The sequence below is a fragment of the Solanum dulcamara genome, chromosome 3 (assembly GCF_947179165.1).
Source record: "Solanum dulcamara chromosome 3, daSolDulc1.2, whole genome shotgun sequence".
Classification (NCBI taxonomy): Eukaryota; Viridiplantae; Streptophyta; class Magnoliopsida; order Solanales; family Solanaceae; genus Solanum; species Solanum dulcamara.
The window spans coordinates 4,116,824-4,139,144 of record NC_077239.1 but is presented as its reverse complement, the minus strand read 5'-3'; the positions used below and the strand labels follow the sequence as shown (position 1 = coordinate 4,139,144).

Sequence of the window (22,321 nt, the reverse complement as noted above, 5' to 3'; positions counted from 1 at the left end):
TTATATAGAATAAACTTACTAAAAGAAGATAAAAACCAAAAATATTTAATTTAGATATAAAAGAAATATTTAAGAACTAAAAATTGTGTAAAATCTCAAATTCGGTTAAAAATTACCTGTCTACATATATTATCTTAAAACAATAAAGATGACAAAAATTATTTTAAAATAACTTGGAAATATTTGAAATTTATAAAAATCAATTATTTCAATTTATTTAACATTGAAGATGACTAAAATTAAAATAAGATGATTAAATATCAATTAATTAACAAAATATTTAATTAAAAATAATAATAATTATAATAATAAAATAATAATAATAAATAAATAAATAAAATTAAAAAAAATGTGTAAAAATAATAGTGTGTTCTTTAAGGATTAAGAAGTTTGAAGATATTAATTTTGAGAACAGAAAATACAAAATTGGTTGTCAACACTCAACAACCCAAACATTCTCATAGATCAATTTAACACAATTTATTTAATTTTCATTTGTTATTATTATTATTAGTATAACCAAATATAAATATAAAGCTTGAAAAAGAGAGGGGAGCACAACAATGGCGAGCGAAACAATGGCTGAACAACAAAAGAAACGAACAATGGAGGCAATAGAACGAAGATTCGCTCAAGCGAAAGCTGAAATTCATCATCAACAGCACAAGAATAAGAAAATCACTGTTACCACAACAAAAACTCCAACTGAAAACAAAATTGAACTCACTTCCCATGGTATCAATTCTCCGCTTTCGCCTCTCAAATCAATAGCAACTTCCTCAGCTCCATCATCCAAAAAAGGTTCTGTCTTTTAGCTTTTCCTTTCTGTTTCACTTGTTTTTATTATATATCAATCAACTAACGCGGCGGAGCCAAAATTTTCATCTAAATTATTCGAATTAAAACCCTTGAAATAATTATGGATATGTTTTTTTTTTCAACTGTGCATTTTTATGCAAAAAAAAGAGGCAGAGATTTAGTGCAGGAAAGTTGAGTAGTTTTGCCCTTATTGATTTTACTAGGTGCAGTGAGTTTAGATCCTGCTAAATCAATCAATATATTTCAATTTATTTTTTTTGAAATTATATTATTTGTCATTCTGCTCTTTGAGACCTGAATTCTCCGTTTTGATGATATCCTCCATTGTTTTGATCTGTTATTAATCTTCTTTTCTTTGTTTGTTTAAACTGTTGATATTGATGCACAATTGCAGTCTAGAATTCATCAACAACAGCATAAATTGAAAAAAAAATCACACCCTTAATTATTTCGAGGGTTTTAATTCAAAAGCAAAGAATAATTCAGATGAAATAGTAGTACTTTCCACTGTTCCAATATTTGGCACTATTGCTATTTGATGCATCAAACCATTTTTTGATTTGGCCACGACTTTTTCAAAGGATTTCTAAAGTTATTGTGATTTCTAGAGTGAATTTGTAGTCTGTCTAGAAGTTTTAAGAACCCTAAGTTCACTGCTAAACGTTGGATTTTTTTTCTGATATTCTCTTTGATTTATCTGTAAACCTTTGGCATCCAAAAGCAGTGTAACAGTTGGTGTTTTCCAGGAATGTAAGTTAGACATTTTAATGTGATCCCTCTTGATTTCATTTTCCAAAAATAAATAAAAAAAGAACGTTTCTTGATTTATCTCATCCAAACATTCCTGGTATATTTGTAGGCCATATATCTTTTTCTGGCCATACATCTGCTCAAGGTACAACCTTTCCTCTATATTCTTCTCTTGCATTTTTATCCATAGAAAGGTATACATGAGACTAATCCAGGATGCTAAATTTCGTCCTGCAACATAGATGTTGAACTGAATAATCCAGCATACCTTCAGATATCCCATTCAGCAGACGATAATCTTCTGAAAATTACCACTGAGGTAAGAGTACACATGATCAGAATAATGCTTCAGGTATGCGCACTATTAATTAGTAGCTTCTTCATTACTCATCCCTTTGTTTGTTGCAGATTTCTGGTAAAAACATGACTGCTAACGATATTTTGCACGATCTTCTCCAACATGGTGATTCAGCACAGAAATATATGCAGGGGTCAAAAAATGTGAAAGTTGATAATTGGATTCTTCTTGATAATGTTGTGCAAAAAAGCAGCATTGCTACTGGAGCTCGTAGTCAGGCTTTGCAGAGACAGTCAAAGAGATCTAAAAGACATATGTCCATAAAGCAACATAAGAAGTTTGGATCATTTGATTTTCCTCAAGAGTCTCATAAGTGAGTTGAGTCTACTTTTTGAGTAAAAAAGTTTTAGATTGTCTTTTGAAACTTTCTGCCGTTCTCAGTGAGGAACTATATGTGGTTTTTGATTTTGCTACAGTTCACTGTGGTTCGTTTTTTCTTCTGTTTGACTAGATGAGTCTAACTATGTCGGAGGTTAAATGTTAAAGTCTCATGCTGGTTTGTAGACTCAATTGTGTTGTGATTATTTATTTATTTTGATATGGTAATGATTTTTTTATAAATTTCTTAATTAAGAGCCATCACATGAAAAAGTCATCTTCTAAGAACAATTCACACATTTTTTTCGTCTAAAAAGAAAGTGGTGTGAATTATTCTCATTAAGATGACCTTTTCATGTGATGGTCTTGATTAAGAGATTAACTGCTACACTGAATCTCATGAGGCATGTGATTTCTGTCGTCCTCTTATCTGCTGTGGTTATTTTTTATTTTTTTTAATCGTGGAAGGTATTTCACTGGGTTGTTGTTGTTGTTGTTGTTGTTGTTGTAATCGTGGAAGGTATTTTATTGAATGATCAGCAACTAGAAGGTGCTGTGAGTATTTACAAGGAGTAGTAATATTGCATACTGTGTAATGATCTAAAAAAATCTATCATGGCCTCCATATCATTTGATCTGATGTGGTAATTATCTGCACAGTTATCGTTGAGAGGACAAAAAATGAATAGGCTGCTTTTTCTCTGCCTTTATGTTGTTTATAGTAGATATTGCTTACCTAGAAAGTCAAAGACCAAAATGGACATCTAATACTGTGTGGTTCTGCTGCATAAAATTCAATTGCCAAATGATCAATTCAGATGTCTACTTATTTGACTTTTTAGATATGTTGTTCATCTAGGATTCTAGGAAAGGTTAATTATTAGGTGCTTCACCTTGCTCAGCAGTGAAAGCTTATATTTTTTCTGGGGCTTGCATACTATGGGGTCACATAGAACCAAATATTCCTAGATACTTACAGTTGATGATACCTCATTGATATTATCTCCTTCCACTTTTATATGCATCCAATGTGCGCTTGACCTTATTCCTTGTTTTTATTTTGATTGGTTCTTTTATAGGTTGGTGTCCTCCCCCCTCTCCCTCCCCCCTTTTTCTGTTCTTTTTTCCTTTTTAATTTGATGAGGAGTATTGATTTGAGCAGCAAAGTTATGTACTCACTTTCAGGTGTTGCCTGGATCATCTCTTGTTCTGACAACTCTTTTATGGCTTGGTCTGCAGTTATGACATCTTCAAGCCAATGCATGATAAGTGGAAAGACTACGTGACAAAACTCCTAAAGAATATTGGGTTGGCGTTTTGTTTCATCACTTTTTTTATGGCTTAGATTTTTTAAAATAGGCCTTTTCTCTAGTGATTCTGATAAACAATCAACTTTTATGTCTCTCTCACCTGCAGTATCGGTCTTGCAGGAAAAATCTTTTAGCACAATCTCTTCTTAATGGAGACTTACATGGTGCACTAATTCTAGGTGAAGTATAAACCACATCTCCTCCACTTTAACTCTTTAGACCCTTCAAAACTATTACAAGGAAATGCTATATTATTACTCGCTGATTCTGGCCTGTCATTAATGTTTTACAAGGATCTAAGTATTTTTTTTGTGATGAGCTAAATTACGATAAGGGGTTATCTTTATCTAAAGCCTGAATAATAGAACCTTGATAGAGAAAATTTTCATTGTTTAACTCTTGCACAGTGTGGCACATACTATCTTTATCTAAAGCCTGAATAATAGAGCCTTGATAGAGAAATTTTTCATTGTTTAACTCTTGCACAGTGTGGCACACACATAGATAGTATAACTCTTTGTTTCTGAAACATTGTGGCATTTGTTTCTTGCAGTTGTTCAGTGCAAAATAGCAGGCTTAATTGGTGTACGTGGTATCATGATTCGTGAGACTGTAGAAACATTTGGAATAATCACAGAAGAGAACAAATTCCAAGGTTTGTCCTGTTCAACTTAGATTTCGTTGGTTACAATATGGCATATATGTAGCAAATATATGTCCGTTGCAGTCTATTTTCGGTAGCCTTGATATACCGGAGTAGAACAAATATGATGTTTGCTTGCTTCTCTCTTCTCTTTTTTTTCTTTTGAATTCTTGGTTGAGTGATTTTTGCTTGGGCCACTCACCTGGATGAGCAATGAATTAAATTACCAATTGAGGTAGTTATTTTCAAGTTTTGTTAGTTTTTATTTCTACTTGTTCCATTCACATCCTTAGCTTTAAAAGGTTGCATTTCAATTTTGAATCCAAAGGAAATTGGCAACTAAGCCGTTTTGCTATTGTTTTGAAAGAAATCTTTGGGGAATAGTCATCCTTTCCGATCCTCCTTATGGGAACTGTACCTCTGTGTAGGCTCATTTAGTAAATACTCTCTCCAACTTTATCCTTATTTCAGCTATTCTTAGTTCGTCCACTTTCCATTGTGCTGTGAGTTGTCACTCATGCTGTCATTGCAACCTGAAACTTCTACTTGATGCACCTTGTTTGTAATTTGGAAAACTACTTCTCTTCTATGTTGCTCGGACCCTCCAAAAATGCTGCAGCTCGTGTTGGATCTGACATGCACTCAACGGCATTTTTGAAGAGTCCGAGCAACATGGCTTCTCTTTCCCTTATCAATTTGTGCCAAGAGGAGAGAAGGGGATGGGAAAAGTATGCAGAAGACCAGTTCTTGTTAATACTTGTTTTTTTTTCCACTGCTTTTTCTCATCTTATTGCTTATCTGAATTGCAGTTGTACCAAAAAAGCTCTCTGTATTTATGCTACAAGTGGATTGCTGGAAAGTTACATTGCTTGGAGACAAACTCACTTCGAGAAACATGACTACATGATGACTAAATATCTAAAAATGTTGCCACAAGCTGTGGTTATAACTAAACATCCTTTTTGCAGTATCATCTTACAGATGAAGAATGATTCCAATAGCTGTATTATTTCTTGGAAGATCACTTGGCCTGGGTTTCGTTCTAGAAAGACTACGTTGGGCTTACAGTGGGAGAACAAAGGTGATATCTAATAGGGTAATTAGTTTTTGAAATTTCTATACTGTATTAGAATTGAACGCGTCTTTGTTAGGTATTTTCTCTCTCAGTGATAAGAATTGATGCAACAGTTTTATATTTTATATTGAGACACTGGTCAAGGAGTATATCAGTTGCTGCAACAGAAATGCAACAACAGCTACATACCCAATGTAATTTCACAGTGTGGTCCGGGAGGGCAGTGTGTACACACAACCTTATCCCTACCTTGTGAAGGTAGATAATTTTTCCAATTGGGATATTCCTCGGGTCATTTAGACTTGTACAGTTTAACTTCTATTTAGAAAGCGATATTTATCTTATTGATATTACCCTTAAAAGAAAGGACCTTAGAGATTTCTTGGAGAAAGCTTCTCTTCTTGCATTTGACTTTGTATTATTACATATTTGGTATAGCTGAGTTAAAAATTAGAATCATACTTGTTAGCGCAACTTACTACAAAATTTTTGTTGAATAAAACAATGTACTCGATAATTGAAGGACCTATTTTCTTACATAAAATTTGTGATGGAAGATATTGCTGAGGTTATACGCTAAATACAAATGTGATTCTGCTCTGGCAAAGGTACACACCCATTTTCTTGTTTCAACACAGAATGTTGAACAATCAAACTCGAAGCTCTTCCTTTCGAGTCTCCATATTAAATTTATTGGTTCTTCTACTACTGATTTTGAACTACAACTTATGGATACGGATATGATCTTGATATAAAAAGGGTCCAGTGCATTAAAGCTCTTGCTATGCATGAGATTCAGGAAAGGGTTGAACTACAAGGATTTATTGTGCGCAACCTTACCTCACAGTTCTGCAAAGGTTTGTTTTCATGGCTTGAACATGTGATCTCCTGGTCACGTTACTTGCAAATTCTAGAGGATGATACAATACAATTAGAATGTACTAGAAGATGTTTGATGTGGAAAATGCAAATCATAACTTGTGTACATATTGATGTTTTATGGACAAAAACTTCTTTTTAGCTTGGACTATATATGGTCAAAATTTAAGGTACATTCTTGTGTTACTGTAATAAAAAAAAAGGGCAGTCCGGTGCACTAAAGCTACGTTATGTGCAGGGTTCGGGGAAGGACCCGACCACAAGGGTGTATTGTATGCAGCCTTATCTTGTATTTCTGTCAGAGACTATTCCAGGCTTGAATCCGTGACCTCCTGGTCACATGGCAGCAACTTTACCTGTTATTCCAAGGCTTCCTTTCACTGTAATGAGTTAATAACTAATCTAAAAGTTACATCAAATATCCTTCAAGGATGTATTGGGTTGAGTGCATGAGTTACTACTATGATCTCAAGTTAAACTACTAGAATAAGAAAAAGAAAGGATGTATTGGGTCGAGTGTATGAGTTACTACAATGATCTCACGTTAAAATACTATGGAAGAAGAAGTTCAGAATCAATCTATTTTTTGGTTTGTTTATGGGCGCTCTCTCCCTCTCCGCTCCACACCCATGTCGGATCTGACAGGTATGATCTGACATTTTTGAAAAGTCTGGACAACGTAGATTTGAAACTCATATATCATACTTTTGGTCTATATTGAGGTAAGCTATATATGATAACAAAGCAAGGCAATATAGCCCTTGGATTCAAAATATTTACTTCTCCCTTGTTATCTTCTTCGTATTTTGCAATGATCACTCTTGAAACTATAATAGCTTTCTTTGAAACTCCATCTCCAAATTTTCATAATTTTCCTCTGTGCACTCCAACAACTAGAAGAAAATGATTCTGGCTACGGATTTATGGAACCTGACAATCCAATTAATTTTCTCATGAATTCCATAATTTTGGCCTATGATTAAGTTCTTGTCGACTTGTCAAGGCCTAACAAATGAGTAACTGTTGCACCATGGTTGAAAACTTTCTGTACTCTTTTTTTACTTGAACTTCTCGTGGATCTTGAATTCACCGTCATCTTCTTGCATTCTTCAAAATTTTCAATAACCTTTTCACTATGGTTCACTTTCAAGATTTTTTCAATTTTGTATCCTACTCCATGATTCCATTTGAATCGAAACCTATCTTCCACTATGGTTTTTAAAGGATTCCCTTCAACAATCTCGTCTAACAGCTTAAGCGGTTTGTGCACATTCAATTTTGGAGAGTCACAAATGTTTGTACAAGAATTAAACACCAACCCGTTTCTTGATTTTGATATCCCTTCGTCTTCAAGTGCATTTTTTTTTTTGGAGACTTATTTGAACTTGGCTTTGGCTTGAAACATCTAATGGCAGAACTTGGATGACAAACAAGAATTGCTAGAGATGTCATTAAGAGACATTTTCCAGCAATTTTTTATGTCTCTTTTTGATATTGGAAATGATACCTAATGTATACTAAAATTCAAAAGGGCTAAGAAAATCTCCATATTAATGATCCAAATCAAGGAAAATATTCAATGTGATTTTTTTTAGTATTTATAATATGGAGATTTCAGAACTTATGAGGTGTAAATTAAGTTCAATTATGATGATTTTATAGCCATTTAGATAGCCTAACATAGTCTACACAAGAAAATTTATGGATTATAATCCAAAACTTTGGGATTCTAATGAGTTAGATTTATTCCGATTGATAGAACTAATTAAATCTTTTTCAGTGAACCATTTTTAAAAATTAAATATAAAGACTACCCCCCAAATTATCTAACCAAAGTAAAAAAATTTAATTGGAATATCTAATTCATTAGGTTTTCAATTAATTGTCATGCATAGGGCTGTTCACAGTTTTGGTTAAAACCAAAATCAAACCAAAAATTTAATCAAACCGAATAAAAAAACCGACATTCAGTTTGGTTTGGTTTGGTTTGGTTTTAAATTTGAATAACCGATAATATTTGGTTTGGTTATGGTTATAGAAAAAAATAACCGAATAAATAACCGAACCAAACCGATAATTATATACTTAAAATTTATAATTATTTATATGTATAATATTATTTTTTCATAAATAATTAAAGATATTTTATACGTTTTAATTATTAACTTAATATTAATATACTTATTTTTAAGGCCCAACAATCCAAACCCAACTCTCAAGACCAATTATAAATTTTAATAAACACTAAACAGCGGTCCAATTCCAACAATCCAAGCCCATTAGCCCAACTCTCAAGCCCAATTCTAAATCTGAAATTCTAAATCCTAAATTTCTAATAAGCACTAAGCACTTGAGCAGCAGGCAGCAACATAAAGTAAAAGTTAAAACTTTAAAACTCTAGTATCTGTTTTCCTTTTACATTTTTGTTCCTCTCACGTTGGTTTCTCACAAAGTCACAGACTCACAGTCATAGACTAACAGTGAAGGCTCAAGAGCAACCTCAACTCCTCAACCCCAAGTATAAGATTGTCAAATTTTGAGAAGGTTTATAAGGAGTTTTTCAAATTTTAAATTGATTTTAAGTTTTTTTTTTTTCCGAATGTTTAAGTTGTTTCATTTTCTGTTTTGAACCTCTGTGGGTCCTGAGGGAAAAAGAGCTTCATAAGAATTTGAAGAATGTAGAGAGAGAATATTTGAATTATCTCGGCAAGTCATAAACCGAATAATCGAATCAAACCGAACCAAACCGACAAGAACCAAACCCGTGGTTATTATTTTACTTGGTTTGGTTATGGTTTTAGACATTTAATAACCGATTAAATTGGTTTGGTTATGGTTTTAATCAATAACCGATCCAAACCGAACCATGAACACCCCTAGTCATGCATCTAATTAATTCGATACGATAATGCGCAATCAATTACAAGCACTCTTTGAGCATGCTGACAAAATGATTGACACTCACATCTCTCTCATTTCTAGTGATTTCGTATCAAATTATTTGACGTAATTTTCTTTTACACGTTTTTAAAAAAATTTAATTATGAAGAATTTCTAACTATTTTACCTTCATTGGTACTTGAACAATCGTAACATTACTCCATAATTGTGGTGTTTGTGCTCTTAAAAAACAATTACTACTACTAGTTACGTGTGGTAAAAATTAATTAATTTTGTTTTGAATTTCTAAAATGAAAAATAATTTGAAATAAATATTTTTAGAAATCGAGACATATGCTCGCCTCTCTCCTATCTCACTCGCCACTCTCCTATTTCACTCGCATATCTAGTATCTCAAATACATGTATCTAGTGTGATTCACATGTATTTGAAATATATAGACAAATCTCGTTTGTCTCTCTCTCTATTTCAGTTTGTCTGATAGCAAAAAACATGTATGCAGTGGCGGAATCAGAATTTTTAATAAGAGGGTTCAAAATCTGAAAAAGTAAAAATACGAACTAGCTGAAGGGGGTTCAACATCTACTATTTATACATAAAAAAATATTTTAACCATGTATAAATAGTATAATTTTTCGACGAAGGGGGTTCGACATCTACTATTTATACATAATTTTTCATCGAAGAGATTTAGATAAAATCATATGTCATTCCTAGCTCTGCCCCCACGGAGGAGCTACCGGTTCGGAGAAAATTTAAAGCCAAAATATGAGGCACGTGAATCATACTTTACCATTGCCCCTCCTCCAATGACTATTACTAGTGATTATGTGGTTATATTTCTCTATCTTCTTTCCTATTCCAAGGCTCCTTTCTAAACATGTGTCTCGAATAATTAACCCATGTTTCCATGTGTGAAAAAATAAAATAAAATAATTTGTAAACTAAACAACTAAAAAAAGGTCTACTTGTAATCCAACCGATATCCAACTCACCCCTTTTCGGTGTCGGCCATTCTTCTCCTTCCTTTTAACGCCTTATTTCTCCGGCCGATCAATTCTCGTCGTTTTGATCTCAATTTCGATTCTCCGATCTCTTCACAGATCCGATTTCGAGTCACTTCCGAATCGGATCCGGGTCAAATGGCGGCATCACGGAGGCTCCTAGATCTCCAAGAGTGAACTGATTGTACCTGTTCTGCTGCGCTGTATTATGTCTACTTACTTATAGCTGATAGAGTTGCGATGTGGTTTGTGTAGGGATTTGGTAGGTTATCTATGATAGCTGCAACAGCAGCACAGTCGGCTGCAAGTGTGGTTCAAGTGGGGACAAAGGAATTGACTACTAAGGTATTTTAATTTGACTTCTGCATTTAAAATTAATGGTTATGTAATTGTGTTCTACTTTAGATACACTGGCTGTTTTTAATTCTCGAGATATCAGAATGGGGAATTCTGCAAAGAGCTCTGGTTAATGTAACCATTATTAGAAGAAGAGTAGAAAATGGAGTAACTAAGGTAATCCAAAATGGAAAATGGGTTATCCATGTAGTCTTAGTTTTTTTTAATCAGTTATTACTTTTGTAGGTTGAAATAGCAGTATTTATTTGCTAAAAAGGGATGCATCTATATACACTTAAAGTCACATATCATTGTGTCACACCTGACAATAAGTGTTTAAACGATATCCTAAGTGTTGAAATGGTGCAAATGCTTATTGCAAATCTTCTATTGTTAGTATACTTGTGTTTAACTAGATAGATGGTTGTGCCAAAATTCTATTTATCATGCTTGTTAAAGCTATTAATTATCATTAGTTGATGACTTCACCTCTTCGTGAGCTTTAATATGTTCAATAATATTTTGGTTGTCTTTTGTAGATGAGCCTTCTAATATTATGAGGTTTTCACTTAATTGATAGGACTTAGAGCCCGTTTGGATTGGCCTAAAAAATGACTTTTAAGCCAAAAATGACTTTGAAGTAACATAGAAAAAAGTAGGGGGCATCAACTTTTGACTTTTGACTTTTTTTTGTAAATTTTAACTTATTTTAAACACTTTTTTTATTTGCCAAACACTTTTTTGATATGACCAACTTTTAATCAAATCCAATCAGGCTCTTAGGTGAGTTTGATGTTATGTTTTAATCTTTGAGGTGTATTTTCCAACAATACTTGTAAGACTTATCATATCCCGATGATGAGTGTTCTAGAATATTAATTTTTTTGTGTGGGGGAGGTGGGGAGGGGGATAATACTGTGGTAACATGCAAATGTTGAGATGGATGTGCGATTATACAAAAATTATATTATACCAGATTAGAAATGACCAAATGCTATAGAGAGAGCAAGTAGTACATATAGTGGATACAATGAGGAGAAAGTCTCCAAGAACAAGTTTTGTTCATTAGAATTGCAATTCATTCTTTTAGAAAGGTAAAGTCCAAATTGCAACTAATTTTCTCCTAAAAGTTCTATTATACACTTTAAGAATAAGACATAGAAGCAGAAAAAAGCTGCAAACTAGTTGGTAGAGTGACAAATTTCTGGGATCTTAATTTCTTTTAAAAAGGGACAAGATTCAATCAATATCAAATTTATGAGTAATGGATGATTTCAAAGTTATGACATATATGATCTTTCTTTAGCGGGCGGGGGAGGGAATGGGAAAGGGATGGTTCTTCAGTGTGGTTAAGGTAGTGTTTTGCTTTAAGTGGTTTTTCCATTTACCTAAGCTTTGGTGATTACTATTACTTGAGTTGGTGGGTGGTGGTAGTACTCGACAGTATTGTCTAGATGCATACAAATTGGCCCGAACAGTTCGAATTTGTAGAGTCAACTCTCTTAATTTTGGTCTGTGAATTCGGGACTTAGAATCATTAATAATTTGTAAATAAAATTTATACATTTGGAAACTACATAAAAAGTACGATAATTGATAATAAACAATTCAAAATATTTTAAAGGCATATAAAAAGATCACGGCCAAAGAAAAATTTGTTTTTACTCTCGAAATTTGAAAGATTCTGCATATATTGAGACAAAGAGAGTAGGGGATTTCTTCCCATCTACCTGAGTGTTGGTGGAGACAGCTTTCCGGTACTTGTGTTGGTGGGAGGTGGCGGGTACCAGGTTAAATGCATGCAAGCTGGTGTGGATGCCATTGCTATTGACAAACAATAGGTCTTTGAGGTACTATTACATAAAAACCAGATGAGCAACTAAAGCTTCGACCCAAAATTCTATCAATCAACAAAATATAGTTCAACAACAATTTAGTTGGGCTTTTCCTATATGTATCCTTTCCTTTCTATTCAATTTGCACAATTTAAGTCCTTAGTTAGACAATCTTTATGTTGGCCGTGTACTCACTACAATCAGCTACCTTTATCCAGGCTTTGAGCCGATTAGCTTTGTGATGCTCAAATATGTGAACTTATAAATTACTTAATTAGTATGTCCAAATGCAATTTGAAGCCGTTAAAGAAATGTTTAAGAGCTTTAGCAATCGCTGTAGGACCTTTTTGCCCGTCTTCCACTATCTTGTCAGTTAGTAAAAAAGGTTCAGCTTATTGTTTAACTTCACTTATTTTTGTTGCTCTTAGTATGCTGGTTCACGCAGTGAGTCGTAAGCTAATGCCGATTTAGCTGGTCTTTGTGAGTGAATATCCACTAGGAATTTCCTTTAATTTTTATCTCCAAAACGGTTGCTGAGCGAGGTGTCAGATTTTTAGTTCTAGTCAGAAACCATGTAAATATTTTACTCTGTTTATTTGTTCTAGGGTTAAAGACACCTCCCACAGAGATTCATGTAGTCTTCTGCTAATTTCATGTAAACTGGGTTTTGAGTGACGTTCTCTATATCATCTGAACAGAGTTTAGGGAAGTAAAGAAATGACAATCTTGGGGACTATTAGGGGTGGCAAAATCAAACCCAACCCAACCCAACCCAACCCGTTTATGTTTGGGTTGGTTATTGACCCGCCCATTCATTAGCCAACCCATTTCAACCAATTAAAAATTGGGTTGATATGTAACCCGAATTGAGTTATGAGAAATCTTGTTAAAATAGTTTTAAAAAACTTTTTGTCCCAATTTGATATGTTATATATAGCCATAATAAAGAAAAATAATAATTTTATTAGATATTAAAATAGTTTAAAAGAACAAATAAAACAATTAAGCTTAGTAAAAATTGGGTTGGGTTTGGGTCTTGACCCGTTATATAACCTATTACCTAACCCGTTTTGACCGAAACTAATTTGGATTGGGTTGGGTCTTGACCCAATTGTTGTCTTGACCCATTATGACCCGCTCAAACTTCATCTGACCTGCCCAATTGCCACCCCTAGAGACTATATCATAAACAAAGTCCTTGCCTCTGCAGTCTCACCAGTGTTTCTGCGTTTCTCTGCCATACCATTGTTACACACCTTATGTGGTGCTTATAAAAATTTGTAACATCTGATACCTGTTTGGATCAGTTCAACCCTTTAAATATATAATGTTCTCTTTTGGTTCTGTTTATTTTCCATAAATTGTCTGGGATAATGGTTCACTTGCATTAGTTAAAGAAAGGGTACACTTCCATGGAATTATTTAGACCAATGGGGTCCTTATAGTTCCTAAGATATATCTCTGTAGTAGAAAAGAGTTGCTGTTCGATGGATATAATACCATTCGGTATCATGTGTTTTAGTTGAACCAGAGTTAACTTCTATTCTGCTAGAGATATATTATTTGGTATATAAGTCCCTTCTCTATGCGTTGGAGTCTATAAAGTTTACTGTGTATTCCATAGGCATGAGAATTGCTGTTGAATGCATCAATTGGCTTTTTTCCATCTGAGCTGGAATTATCTCTCTCTGAAGTTGTTTACGTGCTTGCTAAAAGCCTGCTCTTCAGTTTTATTTATTTGTATTTGCTCTTTTTCATTTTTTATCAATCATATAGTCTTTAATAAGATCCCAGCCTAGTCTATATGAGGTTTTGAAGAGAGTCTTTCATAACAGGGGAATTAATAAATATGCTCCCAGAACTGTCCAAGCCAATATTTGGTTTGGTGCAATTAATACCAAAGCAATAAAACTAATTTCAACCTAAAATTTGCAGTCAACCTATAATCTTTGTTAGGATATCAAAGGAATTCAGCTTTTGATCAAAAATTGAAGAAACTCAGCAAATAACACAGGTCGAAATCGATTAAACGCACTGAGCCTTTTCACTTTCAAAAATCAAACAGCTTGAGAAATGATTCAAATTTAATATAAATACGCAATGACATAAACACCTGTGTGGACGGTCGAATGCCGAGAGAGACGGTAGATGGCGGAGACAGCTGGTCGACGATGGAGACGGCGTAGGAGAGAGATGGTGCTTTGAGCTTTTTCACAAAGTGAAAAAATTAGCTATCAATTAGCTACACTTTTGTAAAAAAATCAAATATGAACCATTTGTTGCAAAGTGTAGTGGATGTCCACTAATTAGTGGGACCCACCAACATGGCAAGTTGCTACATGTTGCCATTTCCTTCACGCGTTTTCTCTAATTTCCCTCTGATTTACTTGGCTATAAATAGCCTTGGAATAATATACTGAAAATTCTCTCCTCTTCTCTTAATCTCTTTTTCTTATTAATTTGCTAAGTTAGTTTATTTTATAACACGTTATTAGCATGAGTCTCCATCGCTTTGAGCTATATTTTTAGAAGGTAACAAAAAGGGTAAGAATTTTATTTTTTTAAAATGTCTAATATCTCAAAACTTGAATTTGTTGCTCTTGATATTTCTGAAGAAGGCTTCTCATCATGGACACTAGATGTCAAAATACATCTAGAATCGATTGGTCTGGCAGACACCATCAAAGATGACAATACGGTATACAGTCAAGACCGTGCCAAAGCCATGATATTTCTCCGCCACCATCTAGACGAAGGGTTAAAATTACAATGTCACATTAAAAGACCCCTTAAACTGTGGAAAAAGTTAAAAGAAAGATATGACCACTTGAAGTTGGTCATGCTTCCACAAGCACGTCATGATTGGCTAAATCTGAGATTAATGGATTTCAAAAATATAACTGAATATAATTCTGCCTTGTTTAGAATTATAGCAAAACGCGTGAAGGAAATGACAACTTGTGGCATCTTGCCATGTTGGTGGGTCCCACTAATTAGTGGACATCCACTACGCTTTGCAACACTCCCCCTTGGATGTTCATATACAAAAGAAAAAATTCTAGTGAAAGAACAAATATTCTGAACACTCGTAGATGTTGTGTCTCGTTAAGACCTTATTAGGAAAAAACCTAGTGAAGGAAAAATAGTACAAACATTTGGTGATACACCTTGAGTGCTGCCTCATTAAAAACCTTACCAGAAAAACCCAGTGGGACAAAACTTTGGTTAAGGAAAAAAAAGTGTAGCGTGTATTTTACTCTTCCTGATAAAAATTTCATTTGATATTTTGAGACGACGCATTCCAATCTTATATCTTAGCTTCTCAAAAGTTGATGTTGGTAATGCCTTTGTGAATAAATCTGCAAGATTATCACTTGAACGAACTTGTTGTACATCAATATCATCATTCTTCTAAAGATCATGTGTGAAGAATAATTTTGGTGAAATATTTTCGTTCCGTCTCCTTTTATGAAGTCACCTTTCAATTGAGCTATGCACGCGACATTGTCTTCGAATATAATTGTGGGGTACTTTGACATCTTTTTCCAGGCCACATCTTTCTTTGATGAATTGTATCATCGATCTCAATCATACACATTCTCTACTTGCTTCATGAATTGCTATTATTTCAGCCTGATTTGAAGAAGTAGCAACAATAGACTGTTTTGTAGATCGCCATGATATAGCAGAAGACAATATGAATATTGATAAACCTAATAATATTTAAGTAATTTCCTTTATATTTATGTGTACTAAATAATATTTCTAGTCCGTGTAAATAAATAAAATTTGTGTAATGAGTCATGTATTAATTACAATATTTACTTTATTTCTTTTGAAGAAAAATATAGATATGCCTTACATTTTTTATTTTTTTTATGATCGTGGTGTCAGGCCAGCTTTTGTGCACCTCGACTGATTCCACGGGATACCTGCCACCTGCCACCAGCAACAGGTATCCGATAATTCTGTCCACCAAGTCTTAAATTTCTCTTTCCCATAAGCATGGATTTTTTTTTAATACGTAGATAGTTTTATCTGTCATGGGAAAATCTTCCCTATTCAAGCAGTATACCTAAACATGAATAATTTTTATTCCTGACATAGTAAAATTCAATCAGGTAACAAGATTATGTATGTTTAGAACTTCCTGTAATTGTGTTACTGAAAAAGTATGAATCTGCAGCTGCCACAATCTAGAATATCTATACCTTCTCTTTTGAGTGAATGATCAAGAATAAGACATTCTAGAAAAGAAGATAAAACATGTATTTAGAGAAAGAATCTCCTCAATAAACAGATCAACATAAAGAGATCCTTAAGGGCTATATATAGCGTAACAAAATTTGTAATAAAAAATATTGAGTCAAGATATGGAAGAGAAAAGCAAAACTTAAATGCTCTGTTATAAGTGTTTCATGCTAACTCTCATTTTAGTGAATTGACCCAATCATTCTCATAGATCAATTTAACACAATTTACTTAATTTTCATTTGTTATTATTATTATTAGTATAACCAAATATAAATATAAAGCTTGAAGGAGAGAGGGGAGCACAACAATGGCGAGCGAAACAATGGCTGAACAACAAAAGAAACGAACAATGGAGGCATTAGAACGAAGATTCGCTCAAGCAAAAGCTGAAATTCATCATCAACAGCACAAGAATAAGAAAATCACTGTTACTACAACAAAAACTCCAGATGAAAACAACATTGAACTCACTTCCCATGGTATCAATTCTTCGCTTTCGCCTCTCAAATCAATAGCAACTTCCTCAGCTCCATCATCCAAAAAAGGTTCTGTCTTTTAGATTTTCCTTTCTGTTTCACTTGTTTTTATTATATATCAATCAACTATCGCGGCGGAACCAAAATTTTCATCTAAATTATTCGAATTAAAACCCTTGAAATAATTATGGATATGTTTTTTTTTCAACTGTGCATTTTTATGCAAAAAAAGAGGCAGAGATTTAGTGCAGGAAAGTTGAGTAGTTTTGCCCTTATTGATTTTACTAGGTGCAGTGAATTTAGATCCTGCTAAATCAATCAATATATTTCAATTTTTATTTTTTTGAAATTATATTATTTGTGATTCTGCTCTTTGAGACCTGAATTCTCCGTTTTGATGATATCCTCCATTGTTTTGATCTGTTATTTATCTTCTTTTCTTTGTTTGTTTAAACTGTTGATATTGATGCACAATTGCAGTCTAGAATTCATCAACAACAGCATAAATTGAAAAAAAAATCACATCCTTAATTATTTCGAGGGTTTTAATTCAAAAGCAAAGAATAATTCAGATGAAATAATAGTACTTTCCACTGTTCCAATATTTGGCACTATTGCTATTTGATGCATCAAACCATTTTTTGATTTGGCCACGACTTTTTCAAAGGATTTCTAAAGCTATTGTGATTTCTAGAGTGAATTTGTAGTATGTCTAGAAGTTTTAAGAACCCTAAGTTCACTGCTAAACGCTGGATTTTTTTTTCCTGATATTCTCTTTGATTTATCTGTACACTTTTGGCATCCAAAAGCAGTGTAACAGTTGGTGTTTTCCAGGAATGCAAGTTAGACATTTTAATGTGATCCCTCTTGATTTCATTTTCCAAAAATAAATTAAAAAAGAACGCTTCTTGATTTATCTCATCCAAACATTCCTGGTTTATTTGTAGGCCATATATCTTTTTCTGGCCATACATCTGCTCAAGGTACAACCTTTCCTCTATATTCTTCTCTTGCATTTTTATCCATAGAAAGGTATACATGAGACTAATCCAGGATGCTAAATTTCGTCCTGCAACATAGATGTTGAACTGAATAATCCAGCATACCTTCAGATATCCCATTCAGTAGACGATAATCTTCTGAAAATTACCACTGAGGTAAGAATACACATGATCAGAATAATGCTTCAGGTATGCGCACTATTAATTAGTAGCTTCTTCATTACTCATCCCTTTGTTTGTTGCAGATTTCTGGTAAAAGCATGACTGCTAACGATATTTTGCACGATCTTCTCCAACATGGTGATTCAGCGCAGAAATATATGCAGGGGTCAAAAAATGTGAAAGTTGATAATTGGATTCTTCTTGATAATGTTGTGCGAAAAAGCAGCATTGCTACTGGAGCTCGTAGTCGGGCTTTGCAGAGACAGTCAAAGAGATCTAAAAGACATATGTCCATAAAGCAACATAAGAAGTTTGGATCATTTGATTTGCCTCAAGAGTCTCATAAGTGAGTTGATTCTACTTTTTGAGTAAAAAAGTTTTAGATTGTCTTATGAAACTTTCTGCCGTTCTCAGTGAGGAACTATATGTGGTTTTTGATTTTGCTACAGTTCACTGTGGTTCGTTTTTTCTTCTGTTTGACTAGATGAGTCTAACTATGTCGGAGGTTAAATGTTAAAGTCTCATGCTGGTTTGTAGACTCAATTGTGGCGTGATTATTTATTTATTTTGATATGGTAATGATTTTTTATAAATTTCTTAATTAAGAGCCTTCACATGAGAAAGTCATCTTCTAAGAACAATTCACGCATTTTTTTCGTCTAAAAAGAAATTGGTGTGAATTATTCTAATTAAGATGACCTTTTCATGTGATGGTCTTGATTAAGAGATTAACTGCTACACTGAATCTCATGAGGCATGTGATATCTGTCGTCCTCTATCTGCTGTGGTTATTTTTTATTTTTTTTAATCGTGGAAGGTATTTTATTGAATGATCAGAAACTAGAAAGTGCTGTGAGTATTTACAAGGAGTAGTAATATTGCATACTGTGTAATGATCTAAAAAAATCTATCATGGCCTCCATATCATTTGATCTGATTTGGTAATTATCTGCACAGTTATCCTTGAGAGGACAAAAGATGAATAGGCTGCTTTTTCTCTGCCCTTATGTTGTTTACAGTAGATATTGCTTATCTAGAAAGTCAAAGACCAAAATGGATATCTAATACCGTGTGGTTCTGCTGCATAAAATTCAATTGCCAAATGATCAATTCAGATGTCTACTTATTTGACTTTTTAGCTATGTTGTTCATCTAGGATTCTAGGAACGGTTACTTATTAGGTGCTTCACCTTGCTGAGCAGTGAAAGCTTATATTTTTTCTGGGGCTTGCATACTGTGGGGTCACATAGAACCAAATATTCCTAGATACTTACAGTTGATGATACCTCATGGATATTATCTCCTTTCACTTTTATATGCATCCGATGTGCGCTTGACCTTATTCCTTGTTTTTATTTTGATTGGTTCTTTTATAGGTTGGTGTCCTCCCCCCTCCCCCTCCCCCCTTTTTCTGTTCTTTTTTCCTTTTTAATTTGATGTGGAGTATTGATTTGAGCAGCAAAGTTATGTACTCACTTTCAGGTGTTGCCTGGATCATCTCTTGTTCTGACAACTCTTTTATGGCTTGGTCTGCAGTTATGACATCTTCAAGCCAATGCATGATAAGTGGAAAGACTACGTGAAAAAACTCCTAAAGAATATTGGGTTGGCGTTTTGTTTCATCACTGTTTTTATGGCTTAGATTTTTTAAAATAGGCCTTTTCTCTAGTGATTCTGATAAACAATCAACTTTTATGTCTGTCTCACCTGCAGTATCGGTCTTGCAGGAAAAATCAGTTAGCACAATGTCTTCTTAATGCAGACTTACATGGTGCACTAATTCTAGGTGAAGTATAAACCACATCTCCTCCTCTTTAACTCTTTAGACCCTTCAAAACTATTACAAGGAAATGCTATATTATTACTCGCTGATTCTGTCCTGTCATTAATGTTTTACAAGGATCTAAGCATTTTTTTGTGATGAGCTAAATTATGATAAGGGGTTATCTTTATCTAAAGCCTGACTAATAGAACCTTGATAGAGAAAATTTTCATTGTTTAACTCTTGCACAGTGTGGTACATACTATCTTTATCTAAAGCCTGAATAATAGAGCCTTGATAGAGAAATTTTTCATTGTTTAACTCTTGCACAGTGTGGCACACACATAGATAGTATAACTCTTTGTTTCTGAAACATTGTGGCATTTGTTTCTTGCAGTTGTTCAGTGCAAAATAGCAGGCTTAATTGGTGTACGTGGTATCATGATTCGTGAGACTGTAGAAACATTTGGAATAATCACAGAAGAGAACAAATTCCAAGGTTTGTCCTGTTCAACTTAGATTTCGTTGGTTACAATATGGCATATATGTAGCAAATATATGTCCGTTGCAGTCTATTTTCGGTAGCCTTGATATACCGGAGTAGAACAAATATGATGTTTGCTTGCTTCTCTCTTCCCTTTTTTTTCTTTTGAATTCTTGGTTGAGTGATTTTTGCTTGGGCCACTCACCTTGATGAGCAATGAATTAAATTACCAATTGAGGTAGTTATTTTCAAGTTTTGTTAGTTTTTATTCCTACTTGTTCCATTCACATCCTTAGCTTTAAAAGGTTGCATTTCAATTTTGAATCCAAAGGAAATTGGCACCTAAGCTGTTTTGCTATTGTTTTGAAAGAAATCTTTGGGGAATCGTCATCCTTTCCGACCCTCCTTATGGGAACTGTACCTCTGTGTAGGCTCATTTAGTAAATACTCTCTCCTAGCGTATCCTTATTTCAGCTATTCTTAGTTCGTCCACTTTCCATTGTGCTGTGAGTTGTCACTCATGCTGTCATTGCAACCTGAAACTTCTACTTGATGCACCTTGTTTGTAATTTGGAAAAACTACTTCTCTTCTATGTTGCTCGGACTCTCCAAAAATGCTGCAGCTCGTGTTGGATCTGACATGCACTCAACGACATTTTTGAAGAGTCCGAGCAACATGGCTTCTCTTTCCCTTATCATTTTGTGCCAAGAGGAGAGAAGGGGATGGGAAAAGTATGCAGAAGACCAGTTCTTGTTAATACTTGTTTTTTTTTTCCACTGCTTTTTCTCATCTTATTGCTTATCTGAATTGCAGTTGTACCAAAAAAGCTCTCTGTATTTATGCTACAAGTGGATTGCTGGAAAGTTACATTACTTGGAGACAAACTCACTTCGAGAAACATGACTACATGATATGACTAAATATCTAAAAATGTTGCCACAAGCTGTGGTTATAACTAAACATCCTTTTTGCAGTATCATCTTACAGATGAAGAATGATTCCAATACCCTGTGAAGGTAGAGAATTTTTCCAATTGGGATATTCCTCGGGTCATTTAGACTTGTACAGTTTAACTTCTATTTAGAAAGCGATATTTATCGTATTGATATTACCCTTAAAAGAAAGGAACTTAGAGACTTCTTGGAGAAAGCTTCTCTTCTTGCATTTGACTTTGTATTATTACATATTTGGTATAGCTGATTTAAAAATTAGAATCATACTTAGCGCAACTTACTACAAAATTTTTGTTGAATAAAACAATGTACTCGATTATTGAAGGACCTATTTTCTTACATAAAATTTATGATGGAAGATAATGCTGAGGTTATACGCTAAATACAAATGTGATTCTGCTCTGGCGAAGGTGCACACCCATTTTCTTGTTTCAACACAGAATGTTGAACAATCAAACTCGAAGTTTTTCCTTTCGAGTCTCCATATTAAATTTATTGGTTTTTCTACTACTGATTTTGAACTACAACTTATGGATACGGATATGATCTTGATATAAAAAGGGTCCAGTGCATTAAAGATTTTGCTATGCACGGGTTTCAGGGAAGGGTTGAACTACAAGAATTTATTGTGCGCAACATTATATCACAGTTCTGCAAATGTTTGTTTCCATGGCTTGAACATGTGACCTCGACTTGCAAATTCTAGAGGATGATACAATACAATTAGAATGTACTAGAAGAAGTTTGATGTGGAAAATGCAAGTCATAACTTTTAACCCTCTGCTCATAATTTTTTTTTTTTTATATTTTTCTTGTTTTGTGTTTAATATGTACATATAAGAAAATATTTTTTCTACTTGTATATCGAATATAACAGAAATAAAAATTTTATTTTAAAAAAAGTCTTACGGTAAGTAAAAAACTACTTTTTTTTTAAAAAACACACACACACACAAATAATCTTATATACATATAAAACAAAACGAGAAAAAAATTGAAA

General features: G+C 33.7%; 2 protein-coding genes across 2 annotated transcripts; both read left to right on the top strand.

Moving 5' to 3' along the window:
* The first annotated feature begins 507 nt into the window (after positions 1-507).
* Positions 508-5,416, top strand: LOC129882221 (ribonuclease MRP protein subunit POP4-like). Its single transcript, XM_055956421.1, has 8 exons — positions 508-801; positions 1,679-1,714; positions 1,812-1,888; positions 1,978-2,240; positions 3,485-3,553; positions 3,676-3,734; positions 4,109-4,210; positions 5,008-5,416. The coding sequence occupies exons 1-8, from the start codon at positions 564-566 to the stop codon at positions 5,103-5,105; spliced, it is 942 nt and encodes a 313-aa protein (XP_055812396.1). The 5' UTR covers positions 508-563; the 3' UTR covers positions 5,106-5,416.
* A 4,501-nt stretch (positions 5,417-9,917) lies between these two features.
* Positions 9,918-21,517, top strand: LOC129882220 (ribonuclease MRP protein subunit POP4-like). Its single transcript, XM_055956420.1, has 10 exons — positions 9,918-10,402; positions 16,128-16,183; positions 16,771-17,027; positions 17,906-17,941; positions 18,039-18,115; positions 18,205-18,467; positions 19,658-19,726; positions 19,849-19,907; positions 20,281-20,382; positions 21,182-21,517. The coding sequence occupies exons 1-10, from the start codon at positions 10,331-10,333 to the stop codon at positions 21,277-21,279; spliced, it is 1,089 nt and encodes a 362-aa protein (XP_055812395.1). The 5' UTR covers positions 9,918-10,330; the 3' UTR covers positions 21,280-21,517.
* The last annotated feature ends 804 nt before the right edge of the window (positions 21,518-22,321 follow it).